The following is a 22,399-nucleotide window of genomic DNA, read 5'->3' as shown; positions in this document are numbered from 1 at the left end:
GACGTGAAGCGGTGGCCTCGAGGGAAACGTGCCGGCACCAGGAACAGGCTGAGAGCCCGTGCACACCGCACACCTCTGCCTAGCATCCTGTTCGCCAACGTCCAGTCACTGGAGAACAAGCTTGATGACCTCAGGGCCAGGATAAAGTTCCAGAGAGACATTCGGGACTGCAATCTCCTCTGCTTCACTGAGACATGGCTGACCCCAGCGGTGCCGGACTACGCCATCCAGCCGGCCGAGTTCTTCTCGGTTCACTGCATGGACAGGACACGGGACTCAGGGAAGTCAAGGGGAGGCGGCATGTGTTTAATGGTGAACAACAATTGGTGCAACAGTGCGAACGTTGTTCCTTTGACACGCTCCTGCACACCAAATCTGGAACTACTGTCCATCATGTGTCGTCCTTTTTATCTACAGTACAGTTTTTTTTATTTTCAACTCTTAGGTCACGAGCAGTTGTGTAAGGCATTTCACTGCATTTCGTACTGTGTATGAATGTGTATGTGACGAATAAAATTTGAATTTGAATTTTAAATTTTATTTTTTTATATTCAGTGATAATTTATTTACATCAAACCAAGATTTGAGGACATTTAACTCTTTTTCGGCCTTCTTTAAAAGTTCTTTTACATCTTTACCTGAACAAACTAACTAATTGTGTCAGATTTATGTTTGTAAGTTCTGTTCCATCTGACTGGTGTTCTACTGTTCGTTGTTGCCTGTAAATTACTGGTTAATCCTTCAGGTTTGAGTTGAACTCAAGTCTAACAACACTTCTGAAAAGAAAAGCATAACATTAATATTTGGTCTCTTGGTAAAGTCTGTCATCTGTTTAAAGGCACTCATGTGAAGACGTAGCTGCAGGGTTTGAACGTTCACCCAAGCTCTGGACAGGAAAGGAAGAAAGTCATTTCCCAGTTACTTTAGTCTTTCTCACATTTGTTTTGTTTTATTTTCACTTCTCCATAAAAAAGACTTTATTTTCTCCTGAGCAACATCTGATAATAATCTCATCTGATTATTGTTCTGCCCTGTGTGCTGTCATCATTCAGACAAGTTTCTGATGATGTCATCCTGAGTTCTTCTGACCAAAGCAAACGTACAAGCCCCTTGCTTCCTTGTACAGAAAAAGGGCGGGAAGTCAACACTCGGAAAGAACACAGCTGATTAAAACAAAAGATTTCTCGTTACCTGAGAGAACAAAAATGTTTGAATAGGCTCCACACACCAGAATGTTGTAACAATAGATACATCACTGCACGGATTCTCCTCTTCGATTCTGTCTTACTGGAAATATGTGACATGACTCCAGCTGGCATAAGAGCGGGCGTTTCCAGAGGATGCCGGCGAGTATAAAATCTGAGCCTCGTGTGTTTGAGTCCAGACTCAGAACACGAGAAAAGACTGAGCAGACAGGTACGGACAGAACCAGCTGTTTTCTGCTGTCACTGTAGCCTAGAAGAAAAGTTTAGATTTGCACCTGAAAATACTCATTTCTATAGTTTTATCATGTTTTCTTTTTAAAAGAAACAACAGTTTTTATTTTGTGCATGTGTTATAATTAAATGACAGGAAAGTTTTAAAACAATTTAGTGGCTTTTCCGTTATAATTAAATTCAGGGAGGTAGTGGGTGTTTTATTGGTCTTTTCTCAAAAACCAGTTGGGAAAACTGGGCATGGCAGGATTTATTGTTACATTTATGAGATAAAGACTGAATGAATGTTTCCAAAACTGATCTTTTCTTTGTCTGATTAGTTATCTAAACAGTTCAGAGGCTTCAGCAGTGAGACGCTCTAACAAAGATGGCTGAACTCCAGCAGAGCTACAAGAGAGAAGAGACTAATCTCTTCAGGGTATTTTAGAACGTCTGACCTTCTTTATATAATCATGTTTCTGATTGGTTCTGCTGCTAGGATCCTGATCGACCCAGGAAGTTTCATGCAACAATGTTGGCTTGTGGAGAAGACCAGTTCAATCATTTCTCCAACAAAAGCTCATGAAGGATCAACCATGTGGCTGGCAGCAGTCGTTCATCAAAATCTTTTCTGTGTTTATCACCATCTCAGTGATTTAAGTTACTAACTATGATGATGAACTGAATTGTCTCTGAAACATATAAACAACCCTGCTGTTTTATATGGTTGAAAAAGTAGCTTTGTTACAAACATAAAAGCACTTTCTTACATTTATAGTGGATCTTGTTTCATAACGTAAATAAGCCGTGAACATGCTTAGATGTGGAAAGTAAAATGTAACGTTTTCCAGGGGATTAAGAGGCATTACATTCATGTGTTCAAGTAAATTATAATTTCTTTGTTAACCTTTGTATTTATTAATGACTGCTGGTGTTTTACCATGAGCACACAGAGCCTAGTGAAACACATATACTTTATATTAGATGATCTCAGTGACATTTAAAAGCTGTTTAATGTACTTAAAATAGTATTTGTTTATGTATCTGTCTTTAATTCAATAAATGTACATGTATGTATAAAAAAGTACTCATTATGTCATAAAAAGCCAACAACTGAAACTAAATAAAATTTAAAAAGTCTTCATTTGAAATCGACTGAACTTACCTGTTATTTGAAGGTGTATCTAAACTTTACAGAAAGTTAAATACATTTTACAAAATACATTATATTAATATATTTTATTTATTGTATAATTTTTTATTATTACTTTTGTAAATGTGATCTAATTTTAACTGAAAATAAAAGCTGTTTTAAATGTGGTGGCGTACACTTCCAGGCTGTTTAACTATGAAACTTACAAATGACTCACTGACCAGTTTAATGTGAAAAATGTTCAGAGCTATTTTCTGTCCTTACTTTGCCCAGTTCAGAGTCACGGAGCTCATACCAGTATTAACCAGGAGAGAGACGAATAACACCTGAACAACAGGATAACACAGAGCTGACACAGAGACATGATCATAGATTAAATTAGACTCCTAATTACTCTAAAATACATGTTTTGGGATTGCAGGGAGGGAACTGAAAAAAAAACATAGATGCAAAAATATGTTTACTGGAAAGTTCCCAGCAGAGATTTGAGAAGCTTCTTGTATCACACTGCCCCATCATAACCATTGTTCTGTTACAGTAATGGATGTTAATGTTGTTGCCTGTCAGTGTGTGTGTGTGAGTGTGTGTGTGTGTGTGTGTGTGTGTGTGTGTGTGTGTGTGTGTGTGTGTGTGTGTGTGTGTGTGTGTGTGTGTGTGTGTGTGTGTGTGTCGAGTCTGACGCAGTGTTGGAAAGTTGTGTGGTTGTGCCATACAGGTGTAAAGGTACAGAAGCAGGTAAAGAGGAAGGGAAAGTACAGATACAGGTTAAAAAAGAAGAAAGAACTAAAAAGAGGAGGTGATGGGGTGTATGGTGGTGATGAACAGGTGATCTTATCATCTAGAAAACGGATTTAGCAGTTGTTTAATCCTGACGTGATCAAACCCAGTGAATCCTGATAAGAATAATAAATGTCTGACCTGATGTTGGGCTAATACAGCCAGTCAGTCACTCCTCGCTCCTTGTAAAGCTTATTGTCCACATAAAGCGTATCCACCGAGATGACAGCCCTCTTCCCATCCTGGATAAACTTTTTACGCAGCGGAAAGAGGACTCTGCGCCGATCCAGAATTTCCTTCGGGACCTGATCATTCACACTGAAATCTTTCCCTTTGAGCTCTCTTCCGTGACTTTTAACAAGCTCCTTCTGCTTAAAATGTTCAAATTTAGCCACGATGGGACGAGGTCTTCTGCTGTCCACTCGTCTAGATCCAAGGCGATGTACCCGGTGAAATGTGATCTTTTGTACCGTTTCTTCGGGTATCTTCATTTCGGTCTGGAGAAAGTTTTTGATTGTATGCTCGCAGTTCTCCGCCCCTCCCGTCTGCTCCGGCAGACCTGCGAACACCAGATTATCCCTCATGCTACGGGCCTGAAGGTCCAAAACCGTCTCCTTCAGAGTTTTGTTGTCCTGGGTGATCCGCGTCATTCCCTCTTCCAGGGAAGAAACGGACTCCCGCAGAGACGCGTTCTCAGCAGCGAGCCGCTCAACCTGTTCCTGACTGAACTCCATAGATGTTCGGAGGTTCTGAAACTCCTGGTGAAGAACCTCGAGCAGATGAAGTCGCCCCTCAAATCCCAGAAGCCGTTTATCTATAGAATCTAATAATTCTAATACGTCCTTCCGGGGATATGAGGCCTCAGACGAGTCCTGAGGAGGGCTCCTCTTGGTCCCAGCAGGTGTTTCAGCCTCAGCTGCTGATTTCTTCGGACCCATGACGAATAACTCAAAAACTTCGTCAATATAATTTAGTAAACTTTCTGAATTTTCTTCACTTACCTCCAGATTGAGTGAGTTATACTTACCAGATTATTTTTTGCATTGTCAGTAAATAAATTAGGCGAAAATGTGTCTTAATTGTTTGTGGATGTTTGTTAACGAGCTGCCATCAGGTTCAAATGCTGCCGTGTATCCGGTGATCGGCCGTCAGCGCATGCTCACTCTCCTCCTCCTGTGTCTGTGTGTAGCGGATGTTTGGCTCTTAAAAGAGCCGTCTGGCTGTGTCAGCCTACAGTGTGCAAAGAGGCTTTGACTGTATATCAAAAGCGATGTCTGGAAGATGCTTGTTCCTGAATTGGCCGGTTCAAGAGTCAGCTAGAAACTGAATTAATTGGGAAGTAATTCTTGTTTTAATAAACCACAATGTTATGAGTTTTGGTCAAGTTTGGCTAATCAGAATTTTGCTTATGTAAATATTACATAAACATATTGTTTTTGATTTTTCAAACATCTACTGTGATTACAACAGAAAATGTGTTTTTCAGATTACAGTACTTTTCTGTTGTGTATTTACACCATTTTTTATGTAAATTTCATGGTCATTTTTTACTGTGCTTTGATGTATGATGTGTCACCACTAACACAAATATGATAAAGTTTTAATGACTCCCTGAGATTTCTGGCTGGCCCTGTTCTCAAACACAGCTCTTTTACTGCTACTTCAGAAATCCTACGGTTTTCAGTAAACACTTTCCCACAAGTACCGGTGTCATTCGGAAACAAGCTGCAGAAAAATAAAACTGGTTCCCTTTCAGTAGATCTATGGAACTGACAAAGACTTTCCTCCTCTTGGAAACCATTAGCTAACACACGTGTGAAACACTTTTCTCATTCTGTTTGGTCTTTGACTGAAACTTTGAGAGGATCTATAGTTACAGGAGCATTTCCATTTACAAGATTTGTTTTACGCCAGCCTCCAACAGGAATTTGCTAACAAATATCCCTCAGCCTGGAAACGCTTCTCCTTGTTAAGTTACCAATTGCAATAACAGATTAAATATTAAGTAGTTAAAAGTGTTTTAGGTGAAACTGTCCTGCAGTCTTTCTACTGAATGAGTAAAGAAGAAGAAAAGATCTTTTCTATAGCGCCTCTCAAGATAAAAATCACGAGGCGCTTCAAAAAACAAAAAAAAAAAAGTAAAATATAAAAAGAATTTAGAAAATTATTATAGGTATATTTAAAATGAGCAAATAATAGACAATTTTGATTAAAAAGTGTAAAGACAGAGAGAGAGAGTAAAAAAGAAAGAGGGAAATCAGTGGATACTGATGAAGGTGGAATAGGTAGAAAGAGCAGAACAAGGAGAGGGTGGTGAAGGTCACACCAAAACCTCCCTGAACAGGTGAGTTTTCAGTTGCTTTTTCAAGGAGACCACTGAGTCCACTGATCTCAAGCTCAAAGGGAGAGAGTTCCAGAGTCTGGGGACCACAGCAGCAAATTATCTGTCACCTTTGGTGTTTAGCTTGTTCCACTGCACAACCAGTAGGCTTTGATCACTGGACCTCAGGGACCTGCTGGGGGTGTAGGGACTGAGAAGATCACCAATGTAAGATGGTGCGTGTCCATGTAAGGACCTATAGACCAGACCTAGGATCTTGAAATGAACCCTGAAGTTGACTGGTAGCCGGTGATGCTGGAGGAGAAGCGGGGTGATGTGGGTGTGCTTGGAGGACTTGGTCAGAAGCCGAGCACAGGCATTCTGAACCACCTGTAGACGGTTCAGGGAGGTTCTGCTCAGACACGTGAAAAGAGAGTTGCCGTAGTCTAAGCGCGAGGAGATGAAGGTGTGGATAACAGTCTCAAGTTCAGAGCAGGACAGAATGGGACTCAGCTTAGCAATGTTCCTGAGATGGAAGAAGGAAGAGCGAACAAGAGAACTGACATGAGAAGCATAGTTAAAATAACCCTTTTGTCTTTTCCGTGTGACAGCGAAAGTTTTCTTTAAACAAACAGACTCCAGCAACCGGTAATGTTCAGTATTTGTTCAAAACTCTGCAACATGTGGAAATGTTCCCTTCAACTTTAAAATTATAAGAAGCTTCCAGGGACTTTTATTTATAATTTTTGAATACATCTAGAAATGCCTAATTAATAGAAAAACACAATCAGTTCACACATTGCCTATTCAGATTACTAATACATTCTTACATAACAGTTTTGCTGCATAGGCAAGTTTTTAAAATGAAGTCTAACCCAATCAGTGTCATATTAAAAAATGTTTATCATCTTTCAATGTGGAGTCTCGTTTCACCAATTCCTCCCAGTGGTTGGAAAGTCCTACGGATACAGGATGTTTTTCACATCTGCTGTGAAGTGACTCAGAAGAACAAGGGACAATGCTGTCATAGAAATCTTTGTCAAGTCAACCACCCCCTCAGAAAGCCGATTCAACTCATTCAACAACACAAGAGATGTCTGAGATATGGTTGAGACGACCGAGCAACACGAGGCCAGAAGAACAAACAACCTGAAACTAGAAATTCCACATTTTCCCCACAAGGAATTTTCACAGACCATTGTGTCTCTTTTCAAACAGCTGTTCCTTATCTAGACTATGGTACCTGAGGAAAGTATAGACATCAGTTACAAGTGAGTAATTTCCTGTATCGGTTGATAATGTATACTACAAATATATTTAATTGTTTGTACATAATATTGTAAATGTGAATGTTAAAGTGGATGAATGGATGGATGGATGTCTGTTAGGGACAATAATAGTCATGGCATCGAAGAGAGAAAGAAGTCTTCTAAGAAACAAGAGAGATTAAACAGCCTATTCCAACTGGGTCACCTGAGAAGCGAGCTTTGGTAATCAGGCGAACTCTAGTCGAGTAGATGGTGGTAGATGGTGGTGGTGGGGGGGGTAGGTCGGGTTTTCACAGCATCTGTCTGCATTCCTTCGTGGGTTTTTTTTTGTTGGCACCACAAGGCTGCCATGGCGTCAGATTCGGATAACAAGACTTTGTTTGGGTCAGGCTGAGATAATTTTCCCCTCTGCCTTCAGTCTGTAACTGATCATTCAAGTCCTCCAGTGAAGCCAATTTAGGTTTTAAACATCTCCACACCGTCCAGTGACCCTCTCCGAGATGACATCCATTTTGCGCACTAACTTCGGTATCGCAGCTAGAACATTGTCCAGCTTGCGATTCACATCAAGTAGCATCCCAGTCTGTGAGGTCTCCACAAGGACGGTGCTCTCCGTGGGTGCGGGTCGCCCTCCAATCACTCCCGTCTTCCCAAATTTCCAGGGAACCAGACATCCTTCCACTCCAATCAGAAGTAATCCAGTGATCATCAGGCCAAACATCCACACGTCTACGACGTCCTCAATGGACGGCTGGGAGAGGCATACGATCTTCCACTATTTCCAGGAATCCATCATATATCCTGCCGGGTGTGTCCTTTGCGGGCAAGTGGGAGCCCCCTGCTCCGTTCTCATTAATGAAAAAATCTTATCAATTGCGTTGAGTGACCAATTTAACAAATTCATTCCTAAAAAATAGGGGTTTTCAGAAGAAGTGCAGGGAAGCACTCTGTGGGTAGACAAGACAAAGAGCCTTGGGAAAAAAGATAAGGGAGCAAAAAGAGAAGCGTCTGTTCTCTGTGACTGCCGGAAAAGAAGTGAATATATATATTCAAAGAAAGTAAAGAAAAGATTATATATATATATATATATATATATATATATATATATATATATATATATATATATATATAATATATATAAATATATATATATATATATGTTACGGCCGCAGCCGTTTTGAAGCCCAGAGGTGTGCTCCGCGCCGTTCCCTGTGCAGCAGCGCAGCACCACGGACAGCTACGCTCTGGGATGTTGTCCTTACTCCAGCACCATGGAGAGCGCCGGAGCGGCAGGCACAAGCAGCTGGGACTTTTTATCTCATCAGCCGGCCCTTCAAAAGCGGCCAGCTGGAGCTCATCAGGGGAGAGAAATGTTTGGAGTTGCAGAGGCAACGTTTGTTCTCTCCCCGTTGGCAGTTAACAGGTTGTTGTTGGCTTTTTGTAAAGAAGCAGCTTTAGAACCTTTTGTGTTTTGGGATAGTTGCATTTAAGCGGTAATTTTGGTTTTGGTGTGTCTGCTAGACCATCTTGTGGTTTAAATTACCAGGTGGGGATTATTCCCCTTTTGAAGTCTCAGTTTCCTGAGCTATTTTTGTTGTTTGGGTAACCTAAGTTAATTCAGCATTTGGTTTTGTCTGTTAGACAAACCTTGGTTAATTTAAGGGTGGGATTTTCCCCTTTTGCTGTTTCATTCCCTTTTTAAATAAAGGAGATTAATTTTAAGAGTGGTTGGTCCTCTGGACATTTTTAGTTATTCGTTTAAACTCAGTTTGGTAAGGGTTTTTGGCCCTTCTTTTGGTACTTTCTTTTTGTAATAAAATCCTTGAAAAGAAACTTTGAGTTTGGTCTTGCTTGGACAAGCCTTTTTCTCCCCAACGAGGGTCACTTTTTGTTAGACTGGTCCATCTTATGTTTATTCCCCTCACCTTCCTAGCTGAGCCCATAGAGGGGTGTAACATAAATGGGGGCTCGTCTGGGATTTCACTGATTTATAGCTGTTTTATTACACGGTTATAGCCTGTTTTAGATCAGTTAAGCCCGTGCCAAACGTTTGGACTAGTTTTAACATTTGCTCTTTGTTGGTTTTGTGAAGACACAAAACCCACGCTGTTTTGTGTTGTGTCATTTTGTTTTGTGCTTAAACATGGCTCAGTTTTGTGTGGAGACATTTATGGAGGCTCCATCCCGTGAGGTGCTGGAGCGTTGCCGCAAGGCTGACCTTCTGCAGATAGCTGTCAACCTTGCTCTTGACATCCCAAACCCTGTGCTGAAAAAAAGACTTGAAATTGCTCATTGTGGAGCATTTGGAGGACATGGGGATTTTAAAGACTGAGAATGAGTCTGGTGCAAAGACGGAACCAGAAGGATCTCCTGCAGATCCTGATGAATGTGACGATCCTGAAGTCCCTGCTGCTGCGGAGGATCATGAGGGTGAGACGATGGAGACAGGAAAAACTCCTCTAACCGTACGAAAGTCTGTTCCGACCTCCCCAGGTTCGCCGACGGAAGGATCTCGAGACGCACGACTGCAGGTGCGGCTGGCACGTCTGGACATGGAAAGAGAGGAGAGAGCCCAGGCTAAAAGACTCCAGATGGAACTGGAGGTTCGGAGGATGGAGATTGAAGCTGACACAGCTGTGAGAATAAGGAAATTGGAACTGGAAGCCCAGCTTTCCAACCCTGGACTTCATATCACGCCCACCAAAGCTCCGCAACCCGCCACAACCCCGGCCTTTGACATTAGTAAGTGCATTTCCTTAATGCCTACATTTAGAGAGACCGAGGTTGACAGCTATTTTGTAGCTTTTGAAAGAATTGCGGAGACGTTGCAGTGGCCGCGCGGGGTGTGGTCTCTGCTGCTCCAGTGCAAGCTGAGCGGCAGAGCTTTAGAAGTTCTGTCTGCGCTCCCTGTCACAGATAGTCTGGACTATGACCGAGTGAAAACTGTTATACTACAAGCGTATGAGTTAATCCCTGAAGCTTATCGTCAAAAATTCAGACAAGCTAAGAAAAGTGCTGGACAAACACATGTGGAATTTGCACGTGAAATAAGCATGCTGTTTGATAAATGGTGTGCGTCCACAAAAATTAAAACTTTGAGTGACCTCCGAGAGCTTATCCTTTTGGAGGATTTTAAACGTAAGCTGCCTGAGAGACTGGTAACCTACTTAAACGAACAAAAAGTCAGCACTTTATCAGCTGCGTCCCTTTTAGCGGACGAATTCACACTCACTCACAGAGAGATTGTGAGGAGAGATGAGAGAAAAGACGTTCAGCCCGTTTTGATGAAGAAATCCATAAAAAGAAGCTCTCAAAACGGAAATCCTGAAACCCGTACCTGTTACTATTGTCACAGAACGGGACACGTTCTTAAGGATTGTTTTATGTTGCAGAAAAAGAACGGGAAGCCCACTGCAGCTCCTAAGGAAGTTGCATTCCTTAAAAAGTCGCCTGTGGTTAACCCCTTGTGCGCCGCCGGGGAGCCTGATGCTTTTTTTGCACCCTTTATTCTTTCGGGGGAGATCTCGTTGACTCCTGGTGATGCAGACAAGCAAAACGTTCGCATTTTGAGAGACACAGGTGCGTCTCAAACGTTAATACTGAGCAGCGCACTCCCATTTTCAGCCAGTAGTTCACGCGGGTACGCTGTTTTGTTACAGGGAATTGAAATGAAATCCCTGCCTGCCCAGGTGCACCGCGTTCACCTGGAATGCCAGCTCGTTAGCGGCTGCTTTGATGTTGCCATTTGTGACCATTTACCGGTAAACGGGGTTGATGTGTTGTTGGGGAATGATGTTGCTGGAGGTAAAGTGCTACCTCTTCTAGAAGTAGTTCCTCAACCTCAAGCCGAACATGTAAATTGTGCTGCTGATTCACATTTTTACCCAGCTTGTGCTGTCACCCGTTCGCAAACGCAGAATAATGCGGACATCCAGTTAAGTGACTCGGTGCTGATGAGACTCCTCAGTGATGACTCCGAACAGACAGCCCATGATGAACTTGGATTTGTTCCGTCATCAGACGCAGAAGAGCAGAGAGAAAAGGCTGATGCTGATCCTCAGCAAGGAGAACCTTTTCCACTTACGGCAGAAACCCTTTCTGCTGCACAGAAGAGTGATATTACTCTGAAACCTTATTTTGAACAGGTGACCACTTCAGATAAAACAGACAAAACTACAACACATTATTTATTAGATAATGATGTGCTGGTGCGTTGTTGGCCTCAGCCCGCGGCTGAGGGCATGGAATGGGGGTTGGTGAAACAAATAATTGTTCCATCCTCTTACAGAGAACATGTGGTCTCCTTGGCACACGAGAGTGACTGGTCTGGCCATTTGGGTGTCAACAAAACTTATAAACTGTTGTTGCAGCATTTCTTTTGGCCAGGGATGAAGAAAGAGGTGTCTCTCTTCTGTCGGCGTTGTCATGTCTGTCAGATGACAGGAAAGCCGAACCAGCCCATTCCTCCTGCCCCGTTACAGCCCATTCCTGTAGTGAGTACGCCTTTTGACCATGTCATCTTAGACTGTGTGGGACCTTTACCTCCTTCTAGAACAGGAAAGCGATTTTTGTTAACCCTTATGTGTTCAGCTACAAGGTTTCCGGAGGCCATACCGCTGAACTCCATCACCACCAGGTCTATAATCAGAGCTCTAACCCATTTCTTCTCCATCTTTGGGTTACCAAAGGTAATACAGACCGACCAAGGGACAAACTTCAAATCTAAACTGTTCAAACAGGTAACAAAAACCTTAGGAATCACACATGTCATGTCATCCGCGTATCATCCTCAGAGTCAAGGCGCTTTGGAAAGATGGCACCAAACTTTAAAGGCAATGCTGACAAAGTATTGCTTAAGTAAAAGCAAAACGTGGGAAGAAGGATTGCCTTTTGTGTTGTTTGCTGCTCGTGAGGCTGTGCAGGATTCTCTTGGTTTTAGTCCTGCCCAGCTTGTGTTTGGACACACTCCTCGTGGTCCCCTGAAAGCTCTAAAAGAGAGATTTCTTTTTTCTGATCCGCCTGACAGAAAAGTGCGGGAGTATGTCCAACTCTTCCAGAAAAGATTAAAGGAAGCAAACTCTATTGCTAAAACTCACTTGGACAAAGCTAAACTGAAGATGAAGGTTCAGTAGGATAAGACGGCAACCAGACGTAACTTTGCAGTTGGAGACAAGGTACTGGTTCTAACTCCTTTGTCCAATTCGGCTCTCAGCACCAAATTTGAGGGACCATTTGAGATCCTGAGTAAGCTCGGGGACACAAATTATGTGCTACACACACCTGCCAGGAGACAGAAAAGCAGGGTTTGTCATGTTAACATGTTGAAGCGCTATGAGGATGGTTCCCCTCTGTCTAAACCTGTAACAACTTGTGTTTTAGTACCAGATGCTGCTAACAAACCTATGGTACCACAGGAAGCTGGTGAAGTCGGAGAAGACTTCCCCTCTAGTTGTAGTCCTCGGTTAAATAACTCCGAGGCACTTAAGGAACTGGAAGGACAGATAACACATTTGTCACCTGAAATGGCTGGAGACTTGGTGAAGTTAATTCACTCTAGGAAGAGTCTGTTTGTTGATGTGCCCACTCAGACCACTGTGTTAGCACATCATGTTGAGGTGAGTGAAGCCAAGCCCATTAGACAGCATCCGTACCGTGCTAGTCCCGAGAAAAGACTGATTATGAAAGAAGAAACGGAGTACTTATTGAAAAATGGCTTTGCTATTCCCAGCAGGAGCCCCTGGAGTTCACCCTGTCTGGTGGAGAGGAAACCAGATGGAACCGCTCGGTTTATAACCGATTACAGGAAGTTAAATGCGGTTACCATCTCAGACTCATATCCTCTACCCCATATAGATGATTGCGTTGACAGTGTGGGACCTTCCAAGTTTGTGACTAAGTTGGACCTGTTAAAGGGATATTGGCAGGTACCTTTAACAGAAGAAGCTTCTCTTATGTCAGCTTTTGTTACCCCAGATGCCTTTTTACAGTACACTGTGTTACCCTTTGGCATGAAAAATGCACCTGCCACCTTCCAAAGGTTAATTAACACTGTTACTTCTGGCCTCTCACATTGTAGTGCTTACCTCGACGATATTGTTGTTTATACAGACACCTGGGAAGAACACCTCAACACTCTCACTCAGTTATTTGATCGTCTGGTGCAGGCCAACCTGACCCTGAACTTGGCCAAATGTGACTTTGTTAAGGCTACCGTCACTTACTTAGGTAAAGAAGTTGGGCAGGGGAAAGTAAAGGTCCTGCATGAAAAGGTGAAGGCTATGATGTCGTTTCCTCCTCCCTCTACTCGCCGAGAACTGAGACGGTTCCTGGGCATGGTTGGATACTATAGGGGGTTTTGTCGAAACTTTTCTGCCGTTGTTCTTCTCACAGATCAGCTAAGTCCCAAAAGGAAGTTTGAATGGACTTCGGAGTGCCAAGCCTCTTTTGAGGCTGCCAAGCTGCTGCTGTGCTCTGCTCCTGTCCTGGCTGCACCCGATCTGACCAGGCCGTTCAAGCTGGAAGTTGATGCCAGCGCTATAGCCGCTGGAAGTGTGCTGATCCAGGAAGATTCAGCTGGTATTGCTCATCCGGTCTGTTATTTTTCTAAGAAGTTCAACCGACACCAACTGCACTATTCCACCATTGAAAAGGAAACGTTGGCTCTACTCCTTTCATTGCAGCATTTCCACGTTTACGTGGGTTCCAGTTGTTCTCCTACAATAGTGTATACAGACCATAACCCTTTGACTTTCCTCAGTAGGCTGTATAACCAGAACCAGCGGCTCATGCGGTGGGCGCTCATCCTACAGGAATATGCCATCGAGGTTCGACACAAGAAGGGGACTAACAACATAATTGCTGATGGGTTGTCCAGAAGTTTTGGTAACCTGTAGCGTCCAATAACCACTACATATCATAGATGCATACAATTTGTTTTAACTCCTCCTTCCAGGGCCCCTTGTAGGCACAAGGGCTTCACCCTCTTTAGGGTGTTGCCGTTTGTTGTTTTCTCTAGGGTTGCGGCAAGAGGCTAGTGTTGTCTGTGTCCTGCAGACATCTCGGGAGCACCCCAGGGTGATGGGGGACGGGCTTGCCAATGGGCCACCCCTCGTCGTCGCTGGTTTGTATGTGTACACCCACACATGTGCTTAATCTGCCCGCCTTAACCCGCATGAAGAGCAAGGGTTGAGTTAGAGAAGCTCCCCCATAGGTAGTTAGCGGGATGCCCTGGTTGTGTGTAAATGGAGGATACTGTTGAGTTTTAAATGCATCTTGCGTTTTAAGAAAAAAGATGGTGGTGTCTTAGGTATGGTTTTAGATTCTTTATCTCACCCCCTCCTTTTTTCTTTTAAGGGTGGGGATGTTACGGCCGCAGCCGTTTTGAAGCCCAGAGGTGTGCTCCGCGCCGTTCCCTGTGCAGCAGCGCAGCACCACGGACAGCTACGCTCTGGGATGTTGTCCTTACTCCAGCACCATGGAGAGCGCCGGAGCGGCAGGCACAAGCAGCTGGGACTTTTTATCTCATCAGCCGGCCCTTCAAAAGCGGCCAGCTGGAGCTCATCAGGGGAGAGAAATGTTTGGAGTTGCAGAGGCAACGTTTGTTCTCTCCCCGTTGGCAGTTAACAGGTTGTTGTTGGCTTTTTGTAAAGAAGCAGCTTTAGAACCTTTTGTGTTTTGGGATAGTTGCATTTAAGCGGTAATTTTGGTTTTGGTGTGTCTGCTAGACCATCTTGTGGTTTAAATTACCAGGTGGGGATTATTCCCCTTTTGAAGTCTCAGTTTCCTGAGCTATTTTTGTTGTTTGGGTAACCTAAGTTAATTCAGCATTTGGTTTTGTCTGTTAGACAAACCTTGGTTAATTTAAGGGTGGGATTTTCCCCTTTTGCTGTTTCATTCCCTTTTTAAATAAAGGAGATTAATTTTAAGAGTGGTTGGTCCTCTGGACATTTTTAGTTATTCGTTTAAACTCAGTTTGGTAAGGGTTTTTGGCCCTTCTTTTGGTACTTTCTTTTTGTAATAAAATCCTTGAAAAGAAACTTTGAGTTTGGTCTTGCTTGGACAAGCCTTTTTCTCCCCAACGAGGGTCACTTTTTGTTAGACTGGTCCATCTTATGTTTATTCCCCTCACCTTCCTAGCTGAGCCCATAGAGGGGTGTAACAATATATATATATATATATATATATATATATATATATATATATATATATATATATATGAGAGAGAGAGAGAGAGAGAGAGAATTCATGGACTCGTCTATCTTGACTCACGACAGGGAAGGCTGTTGTTGGTTTAGGGTCCAGGAAACAGCAGACAATCTGTCCAACAGTCTAAGCTAACCGTTAGCATTAGCTACTTCAGGCCAATCCTCAACTCTGATGTGGCTCATTTCTACTTCCTGAAACTGTTCCTGAGCTCTGTTTCCCCAGAGTACGACTTACAAGGCTTCATTACTACTAGAGACCACTGCAAATGTATTGATTAAACAAGGGATCCCCATATTTAAAGAGCTCATAATAAAATTAGATGGTTGAATTGTTTCAGAGTTCTTGAGCTGCTAATGACCTCTGACAAATAACTAGATGCTGTCAAGTGCTTAATTAGTAATTGTTCAAAAATATATCTATTTATGTCAAGCTTTTAAACACCATTGTTGATATTGTTTTATCTGAAGATCTGAATAAAGATGTACTGAGGGAGAGAATGCATTCATCTAGAAAACATTTAGTAATTATTTAAAGATGCAAGCCTTAATAAACTTTAGTTGTTTTTATTGCACAAATAAATTAATGCACGAGAGAGTTTCAATGCAGAAACCACACAAAGACATTCTTTCTGTTTTACAATGAGTTCAAACATTATAAATTAAAAAGCATAACTATTTATTTACAGATTCAAATTGTTTGTGTTGATATATTTTGAAAATAAATATAACAATAAATATATAAATAGTCCAAAACATTGTGGAGTTCATGCAGTTTAAGATGACTTTTGAATTAGTTATCTATCTATGCATCCACTAAGACACAAAAGTTACATCCATATAAACACACATCTTTAGTTTTCTTTTTCCCTCTTTTGCTGTTTGTCAGTATGAAAAGCAAAGCACAGCTTGGGTTAGACAAGTTGACTTGAACGTGATCAGCCAGGTAGACAGTCTTCGCTAAGAGACACTCAAATCATGGAGTTCTTCAGTCTGTCAAAAATCTGTTGGACTTTGATAGCAGGGACACAGCCTTCTCTCACAATGGTGATGACTCCTGAACGAAGGTTAGAAGAGCTTCAGTTAGAAACTTGACCTTAAACAGCCCCAGTAGGAAGAAATCATGGCCCCTTACCTTCATCAATCCTCAGGCAGTTGACCACAGTTGAAGCAACTACTTCATTCGAGTCACCATCACAAAGTACTCCTTGGATCTTGTGTCCCAGGCGACTGCAGCAAAAGAAGCAGTTTGAAACAGTAATTAGTGTATGGTGCTAAAAGTTTTAGAGATGTGTTGTTTGTTAGTTTGCATGAAACTTCTTTGAGGAGACTCTTACTTAATGACCATGCTGTGGTGGGTGCTGTCTGATTCTCCACTGGGATTGGCTGATGTTATGGCCAGGGGTCCAGTGATGTCACATAGGTGGCAGGTCACGGTGTGGTCTGGGACACGGATCATGATGCTGTCTCTGGTACCAACACGGTCATAAGCAGGTCCAACTCCTACAGAAATGAGGTTAAAGTTCACGTAAAAACTGAAAACTGATACAGAATTCTGCCACTCAACATTCAAACACTCTACACTGCTGACCTAGTCTGTAAAGCCAGTCTCCTTTGCTGACAATGCAGCTGATGCCTCCAGGATACACATTCCTCATGAACTCCCACAGCAGAGGGCTGAAAGGAGGCCTGGCTGCAACCAGCTGTTCCACACTGGAGATGCAAATGCATATAGGCTTCTCTGCAGGTCTGTCCTGCAAAAGGTCCAATTCAACAAGATGGTGACTTCATGAAAATGTATAATGCTGTTAAACAAGCCTCCTCTATCTTCTTACTTTAATGTTGTAGATTTTTTCTATCGCCTGAGGATTCTTGCAGGAAGCAGCCAGAGCGTACACAGTATCTGTGGGAATACCACACACACCCCCGTCCTCGAGAAGTCGAGCTATCTTCAACAGACCGCTGGTGAGACGCGAGCTAGCCACCGGACAGGACGGCTCGTCACAAGCTTCCTGTTTCACTTTTTCCTAAAACAAAACACACACACACATTTTTATTAATTATTCACACTGATTCTTAAAGGTAGGTCAATCTAAACTTCGGTCATTACCTTTATTATGGGAGGACCCATTGGGATCACTCTTTGTGAGAAGATGCAGTTCATCAATGAAGCCAAGGTGCCATAAAAGCAAATGATGGATACCAATGCAAGCATGGCAACTGCAATACATCATTTCTGGATGTTAGACTTTATTTGTTCTGATGAGAGTCAGCATCGTAAATACATAAAGTTTATAACAGGCGGTTTTAACTCACTTTCAAGTTGGTATGGATGTCTGTGCAGGGTGGAGAGAAGGAAGCAGACAAGAACAACCTCCATGATTGTTGTTAGAAACAACAGAACCACGTTCCTATAAGCAGCTAACAGAAGAAACAAAAGTACAAAATTATGAATGAATAAAAACTGTGAATTCCAGCGCTGAAAGCAGATACTAGACCTTACCAATCAGCATGAGGAAGGCATTATCGACCAGTAAAGCAACGCTTCCAGCTGTGAATCCATAGGCTGCCTGGAGTGATAACATTCCTAATACTCCTGGTTCTCCGTAGAAACTGGCAGGAAACCCGTCTGCTGCCATGGTGTTTCTGTAGACAATCCAAACTTATGATAAAAGTCTAAAATGGTAATCGTCAACAACAACATTAATATATTAATTTTAAAAGGAACCAATGAAAGATTGAGCATAATATAATATAATATAATATAATATAATATAATATAATATAATATAATATAATATAAGACGGGCCTTGCCTGTCATAAGTAGGCTGAGCCACTCTTGTCATGTAACTAATGTAAAAGTCATTTATTACGACGCTCCTCTAACAGGCTCTCTGAAGAGGAAGAATTTATTCTAAATGAAAACAATTTTATCAATAGAATAATACCCCTAACATTACTGTTATTTTCATATTGTTGAAAAACTACAGGATATTGCAATAATAGTTTTAATATTTATAAATAAACTCTTGTCAGGGAGCATCCTTTATGCAGATTTAGGTCTGATTCAATCTACAAAGCAGAGTATATAATAATCTAGCTACATGTTTAAGGATCTTTGATGGGTGACATGCAGAAACAAAATATTTACTCCTGTCGGCAATAAAAGAAAGAACAAAGTTTTACCTGTTGAAGTTGTTCAGACTGATGGAAAGCTGAGTTGTGCTGAAGGAGGGACGAAGGTTTGCCTTAAATATGATCTGTTTGTGTAAAGGAGGAGTTACTGAGAATTCCCCACTCTGTCACACAGCAGCATACTTACAGGTGACATCACTGCCTTTCACTTTACACAAAAGTGGCGTTTCCTCCTTCTTTCTCCTTCCTCCCCCTCAAGGCTATTGATGATGGTGAACGTTACACCACAGATAATGACCCGGGTGGAAAAGCCTCATTCTGATGTGATGCAGGATTGCAAAAGGAACCTGCCCTTCCTGCTCCTTTGGTGTTTCCGGTCATTGTAAGTCCTGGACTATATAAGGCAGGTGGATTTTCAGCCACAAAAGCATCAGCATCCTTCACTGCTCAGCTGCTGCATCCAAGAGAAACAAGAAACAAGATCATTGTGACAGAAACTTGAAGTCATGTTCTCCACGCTACAGGTAAGATTACCGACATATTTATGCTTTTAGTCAGTTTTCAGACTCTAAAAGTGATGGTTTTAAGTCCTTTTCAAATAAGAAGTCATAAAAATATCTAAAAGTAGAGGTTTGTAGTGCGGCCAAGGCAGGGAACTATAAAATAACTCTTGCTAATTGTTGAGGAGAACACTCATGCTGGGAAACACCTGTTACACCTCTACACTGGCTCTTTCAAACACAAACATTAGATTAAAGACGTGAACAAGTTAATGCAGGAACTCATCAGCCTGTAGTCATCCTGAGATGTGAAAAATAACTGAAATGCTTTGTTCTGATTTATGTTTTGTCTCAAAGAAAACCATCAGACCAGTGCGGGCTGCCAGAAGACTGCATAACACTGCAGTGGAGGGTAAACAGATATGCTGACTTTGATTAAAAATAATAATAATAACCTTAATTAATAACCTTTATTAAACAACTTTTATCTTTTCATTCCTGCAGTCCAGAAGCACCCAGCCCCAGAAGATACGGTCACAGCCAGTTTTGGGAAGTTCATCAGTGAAATAAAGCCTCAGCATTTGTCTCCGGTTGTGCTCCATCGCAGCAAAAGGATGGTGCTGGACAGCATCGGGGTCGGACTGATAGGGAGCAGGACAGATGTGTTTGAGCTGGCTCTTCAGTTCTGCCAGGTGAGGCAAAGTGAAAGTCTGAGTCAGGTCCAACCCAAATGTGTCCAGAACAGATGAGTGAATGTAGGGTTGTTTCTGTGTTTGTTCTTAGCACATGTATGCTCCGGATCACATCAGCTCTGTGTACGGACGCAGAGGGATCAGACTCTCCCCAACACTGGCAGCTTTCGTTAATGGAGTAGCGGTGAGAAACATAAGTGGAAAACAACCATATATAAATAACCACATAAACATCAGTGGAAACATTTTGTATAAACAGCTTTTCTCAGCTGTTGGTGCAGCGTGGCTCCCAAAGACAACAGGGTTAGGATATAGAAATTAAATCAGCTGAGCTGGCCTTAAAGTTTCCCATCAAACATTTCCAAAGAAGCTACTTTCTTCCCCCTCGATGGCCTGATTTAGGAATGAAAGTCATTTTTCTTTTGAAAACACACCAGGAACAGAAAACATGTCAGTGTTCACTTCAGAAAAAAACATAAAGAAGTGGATCATTCAGACACGGCACAGGCAAGGTGTTCAAAGCTGGGTTCTGATCTAGTTATGACCCTCACAGAAAAAGTTATTATTCTGACTCCTTTCAGCTTCAGTATGATGAGACACAAACTCTGGTTGCTTCCAGACTCATTCCATGGACTTTGACGACACGTGGCATCCAGCCACTCATCCCTCAGGAGCTGTTCTCCCAGCTTTGTTTGCTCTCAGTGACATGATGCCGGCTAACAGCAAACCAAGCGGTCTGGACTTCTTACTGGCCTTCAATGTCGGCATTGAGATCCAGGGCCGTCTGATGAGGTTCTCTAATGAAGCACGCAGCAATCCCAAGAGGTCAGTGCCTCACAGCACAAGTCAAGCTTGAACCAGAAAGTCTGGTTTTAGCACGATCTTCATGAACACGTTCGTTTAAAGACGTCCTTGTTTGACTGTGCTGATCTCAGCACTGAGGTGTAAGAGGCCGTTTTAGTGATGGCAGTGTAATGATGCTTACTGTAGGAACAGCAGGGGCTCTTGGTGTAATGTTAACAGAATTAGCACAAACCAAACCCTTCATCTGGTGGGTGTTTTAAAAACTCAGGTGACCTGAAACGAGTTAAATCAATTCATCTTGTTCTAAAGATTCAACCAATAGAAACATTCTTAAGTGGTGATGCAGATCAGTGATTGTTTCAGTTACAACAGAATAAATGTCCTAACTGAACTGTGTGTGTGTGTGTGTGTGTGTGTGTGTGTGTGTGTGTGTGTGTGTGTGTGTGTGTGTGTGTGTGCGTGTGTGTGCGTGTGTGTGCGTGTGTGTGTGTGTGTGTGTGCGTGTCTGTGCGTGTGTGTGTGTGTGTGTGTGTGTGTGTGTGTGTGTGTGTGTGTGTGTGTGTGTGTGAACAGGTTCCATCCTCCCACTGTGGTGGGTCCTATGGGAAGTGCAGCAGCCTGTTCTCGTCTCCTGTCTCTGGATCCGTCTCAGTGCAGTCATGCCTTGGCTATAGCAGCTTCTCTAGCTGGAGCTCCGATGGCTAATGCTGCCACTCAGTCCAAGCCCCTTCACATCGGCAACGCCTCTCGTTTGGGGCTTGAAGCTGCTCTGCTGGCCTCCAGAGGCCTAGAGGCCAGTCCTCTGGTCTTGGATGCTGTTGCAGGAGTGGCGGGCTTCAGCGCCTTTTATGAAGATTATGTTCCTCAGCCTTTAGAGTCACCTGATGATGGTGGACATGTGTTCCTGTTAGAGGAGCAGGACATGGCTTTTAAGCGTTTTCCTGCCCATCTGGGGATGCACTGGGTAGCTGATGCTGCAGCTGCGGTCCATGAGCTCCTTGTGGGACATGGTCTAGGACAGGTGTCCCCACATCAGGTCCAGGACATCCTGCTCAGAGTCCCCCAGTCTAAATACATCAACAGGCCTTTTCCCGAGTCAGAGCACGAGGCACACCACTCCTTCCAGTTTAAAGCCTTCAGCGCTCTGCAGGACGGTGCGGTGACCGTGCAGTCCTTCAGCCCGCCCGCCATGAGCCACCCAGAGCTGCACTTCCTGCTGAGCCGTGTTCGCATTGAGCATCCTGAGGACAACCCCGCCAATTTCAACCGCATGTACGGAGAAGTCCAGGTGACTCTAGATGGAGGAGACATCCTGAAGGGCCACTGTGACACCTTCTACGGCCACTGGCGCAACCCGCTGACAAACGAGAGCCTGAGCAAGAAGTTCAGAAGCAACGCAGAGGTGGTGCTGCCATCAGAGAAGGTGGAGCGGCTTGTGGAGGTGGTGGAGGAGCTGGACAGACTGGATGATTGTGGAGCTCTTCTCTCACAGCTGCAGTGATCAATAACACTGAACAATAACCCAACAATCCTTCAGCATAGAAATAAGAATAATATTATTTTTATATTAATGTTCTGAAATGATCTGCTTAGTGTAGACTGGAAATAAACACATTGTCATGTTTTTCCTCTGGAGTTTACCTCAAGCTTATGTTTCCTCTATTGTTCAAGATTGTCTTTTGGTATTGAATTCTGTTTTTATCGTAACAAAATTCAGATAAAAACATGACTCGTGTGTGTGAGTCATATTAAATGTTTAATGCCTGTTTTTATATTAATATTGTTAATCTATGAAAATGTGTTTCCTGCAACCTTTTCTGAAAATGTGTGCATAATAAAGTGTTTTAAACGTGTAAAACACATGGTCATAAAGTCTCGTGTGTGTGTGTGTGTGTGTGTGTGTGTGTGTGTGTGTGTGTGTGTGTGTGTGTGTGTGTGTGTGTGTGTGTGTGTGTGTGTGTGTGTGTGTGTGTGTGTGTGTGTATGTGCTCTGTCTTCTCAATCCCAAGTGGTTCATGGCGGATGGCTCCAGGATTCTTTGCAAGTTTCTTCCTGTTACATGAAAAATTGGATGACTCTAAACTTTCTGCTTTTAAATCAAGACTGAAGTTCTCATTATTGGACCGGAACTTC

General features: G+C 42.8%; 2 protein-coding genes across 2 annotated transcripts; both read left to right on the top strand.

Annotated features, from left to right (window-relative positions):
- The first annotated feature begins 8,096 nt into the window (after nucleotides 1–8,096).
- LOC139070370 (uncharacterized) lies at nucleotides 8,097–11,773 on the top strand. The gene is made up of 2 exons (XM_070552524.1): nucleotides 8,097–11,426; nucleotides 11,524–11,773. The coding sequence occupies exons 1-2, from the start codon at nucleotides 9,246–9,248 to the stop codon at nucleotides 11,551–11,553; spliced, it is 2,211 nt and encodes a 736-aa protein (XP_070408625.1). The 5' UTR covers nucleotides 8,097–9,245; the 3' UTR covers nucleotides 11,554–11,773.
- Nucleotides 11,774–20,867: 9,094 nt separating this feature from the next.
- Nucleotides 20,868–21,767, top strand: LOC139070745 (cis-aconitate decarboxylase-like). The gene has a single exon (XM_070553536.1). The coding sequence runs from the start codon at nucleotides 20,868–20,870 to the stop codon at nucleotides 21,765–21,767; it is 900 nt and encodes a 299-aa protein (XP_070409637.1).
- The last annotated feature ends 632 nt before the right edge of the window (nucleotides 21,768–22,399 follow it).

This window comes from Nothobranchius furzeri, chromosome 1, assembly GCF_043380555.1.
Source record: "Nothobranchius furzeri strain GRZ-AD chromosome 1, NfurGRZ-RIMD1, whole genome shotgun sequence".
In the NCBI taxonomy this organism is placed as follows: Eukaryota; Metazoa; Chordata; class Actinopteri; order Cyprinodontiformes; family Nothobranchiidae; genus Nothobranchius; species Nothobranchius furzeri.
This window is presented reverse-complemented; position numbering and strand designations above follow the sequence as displayed.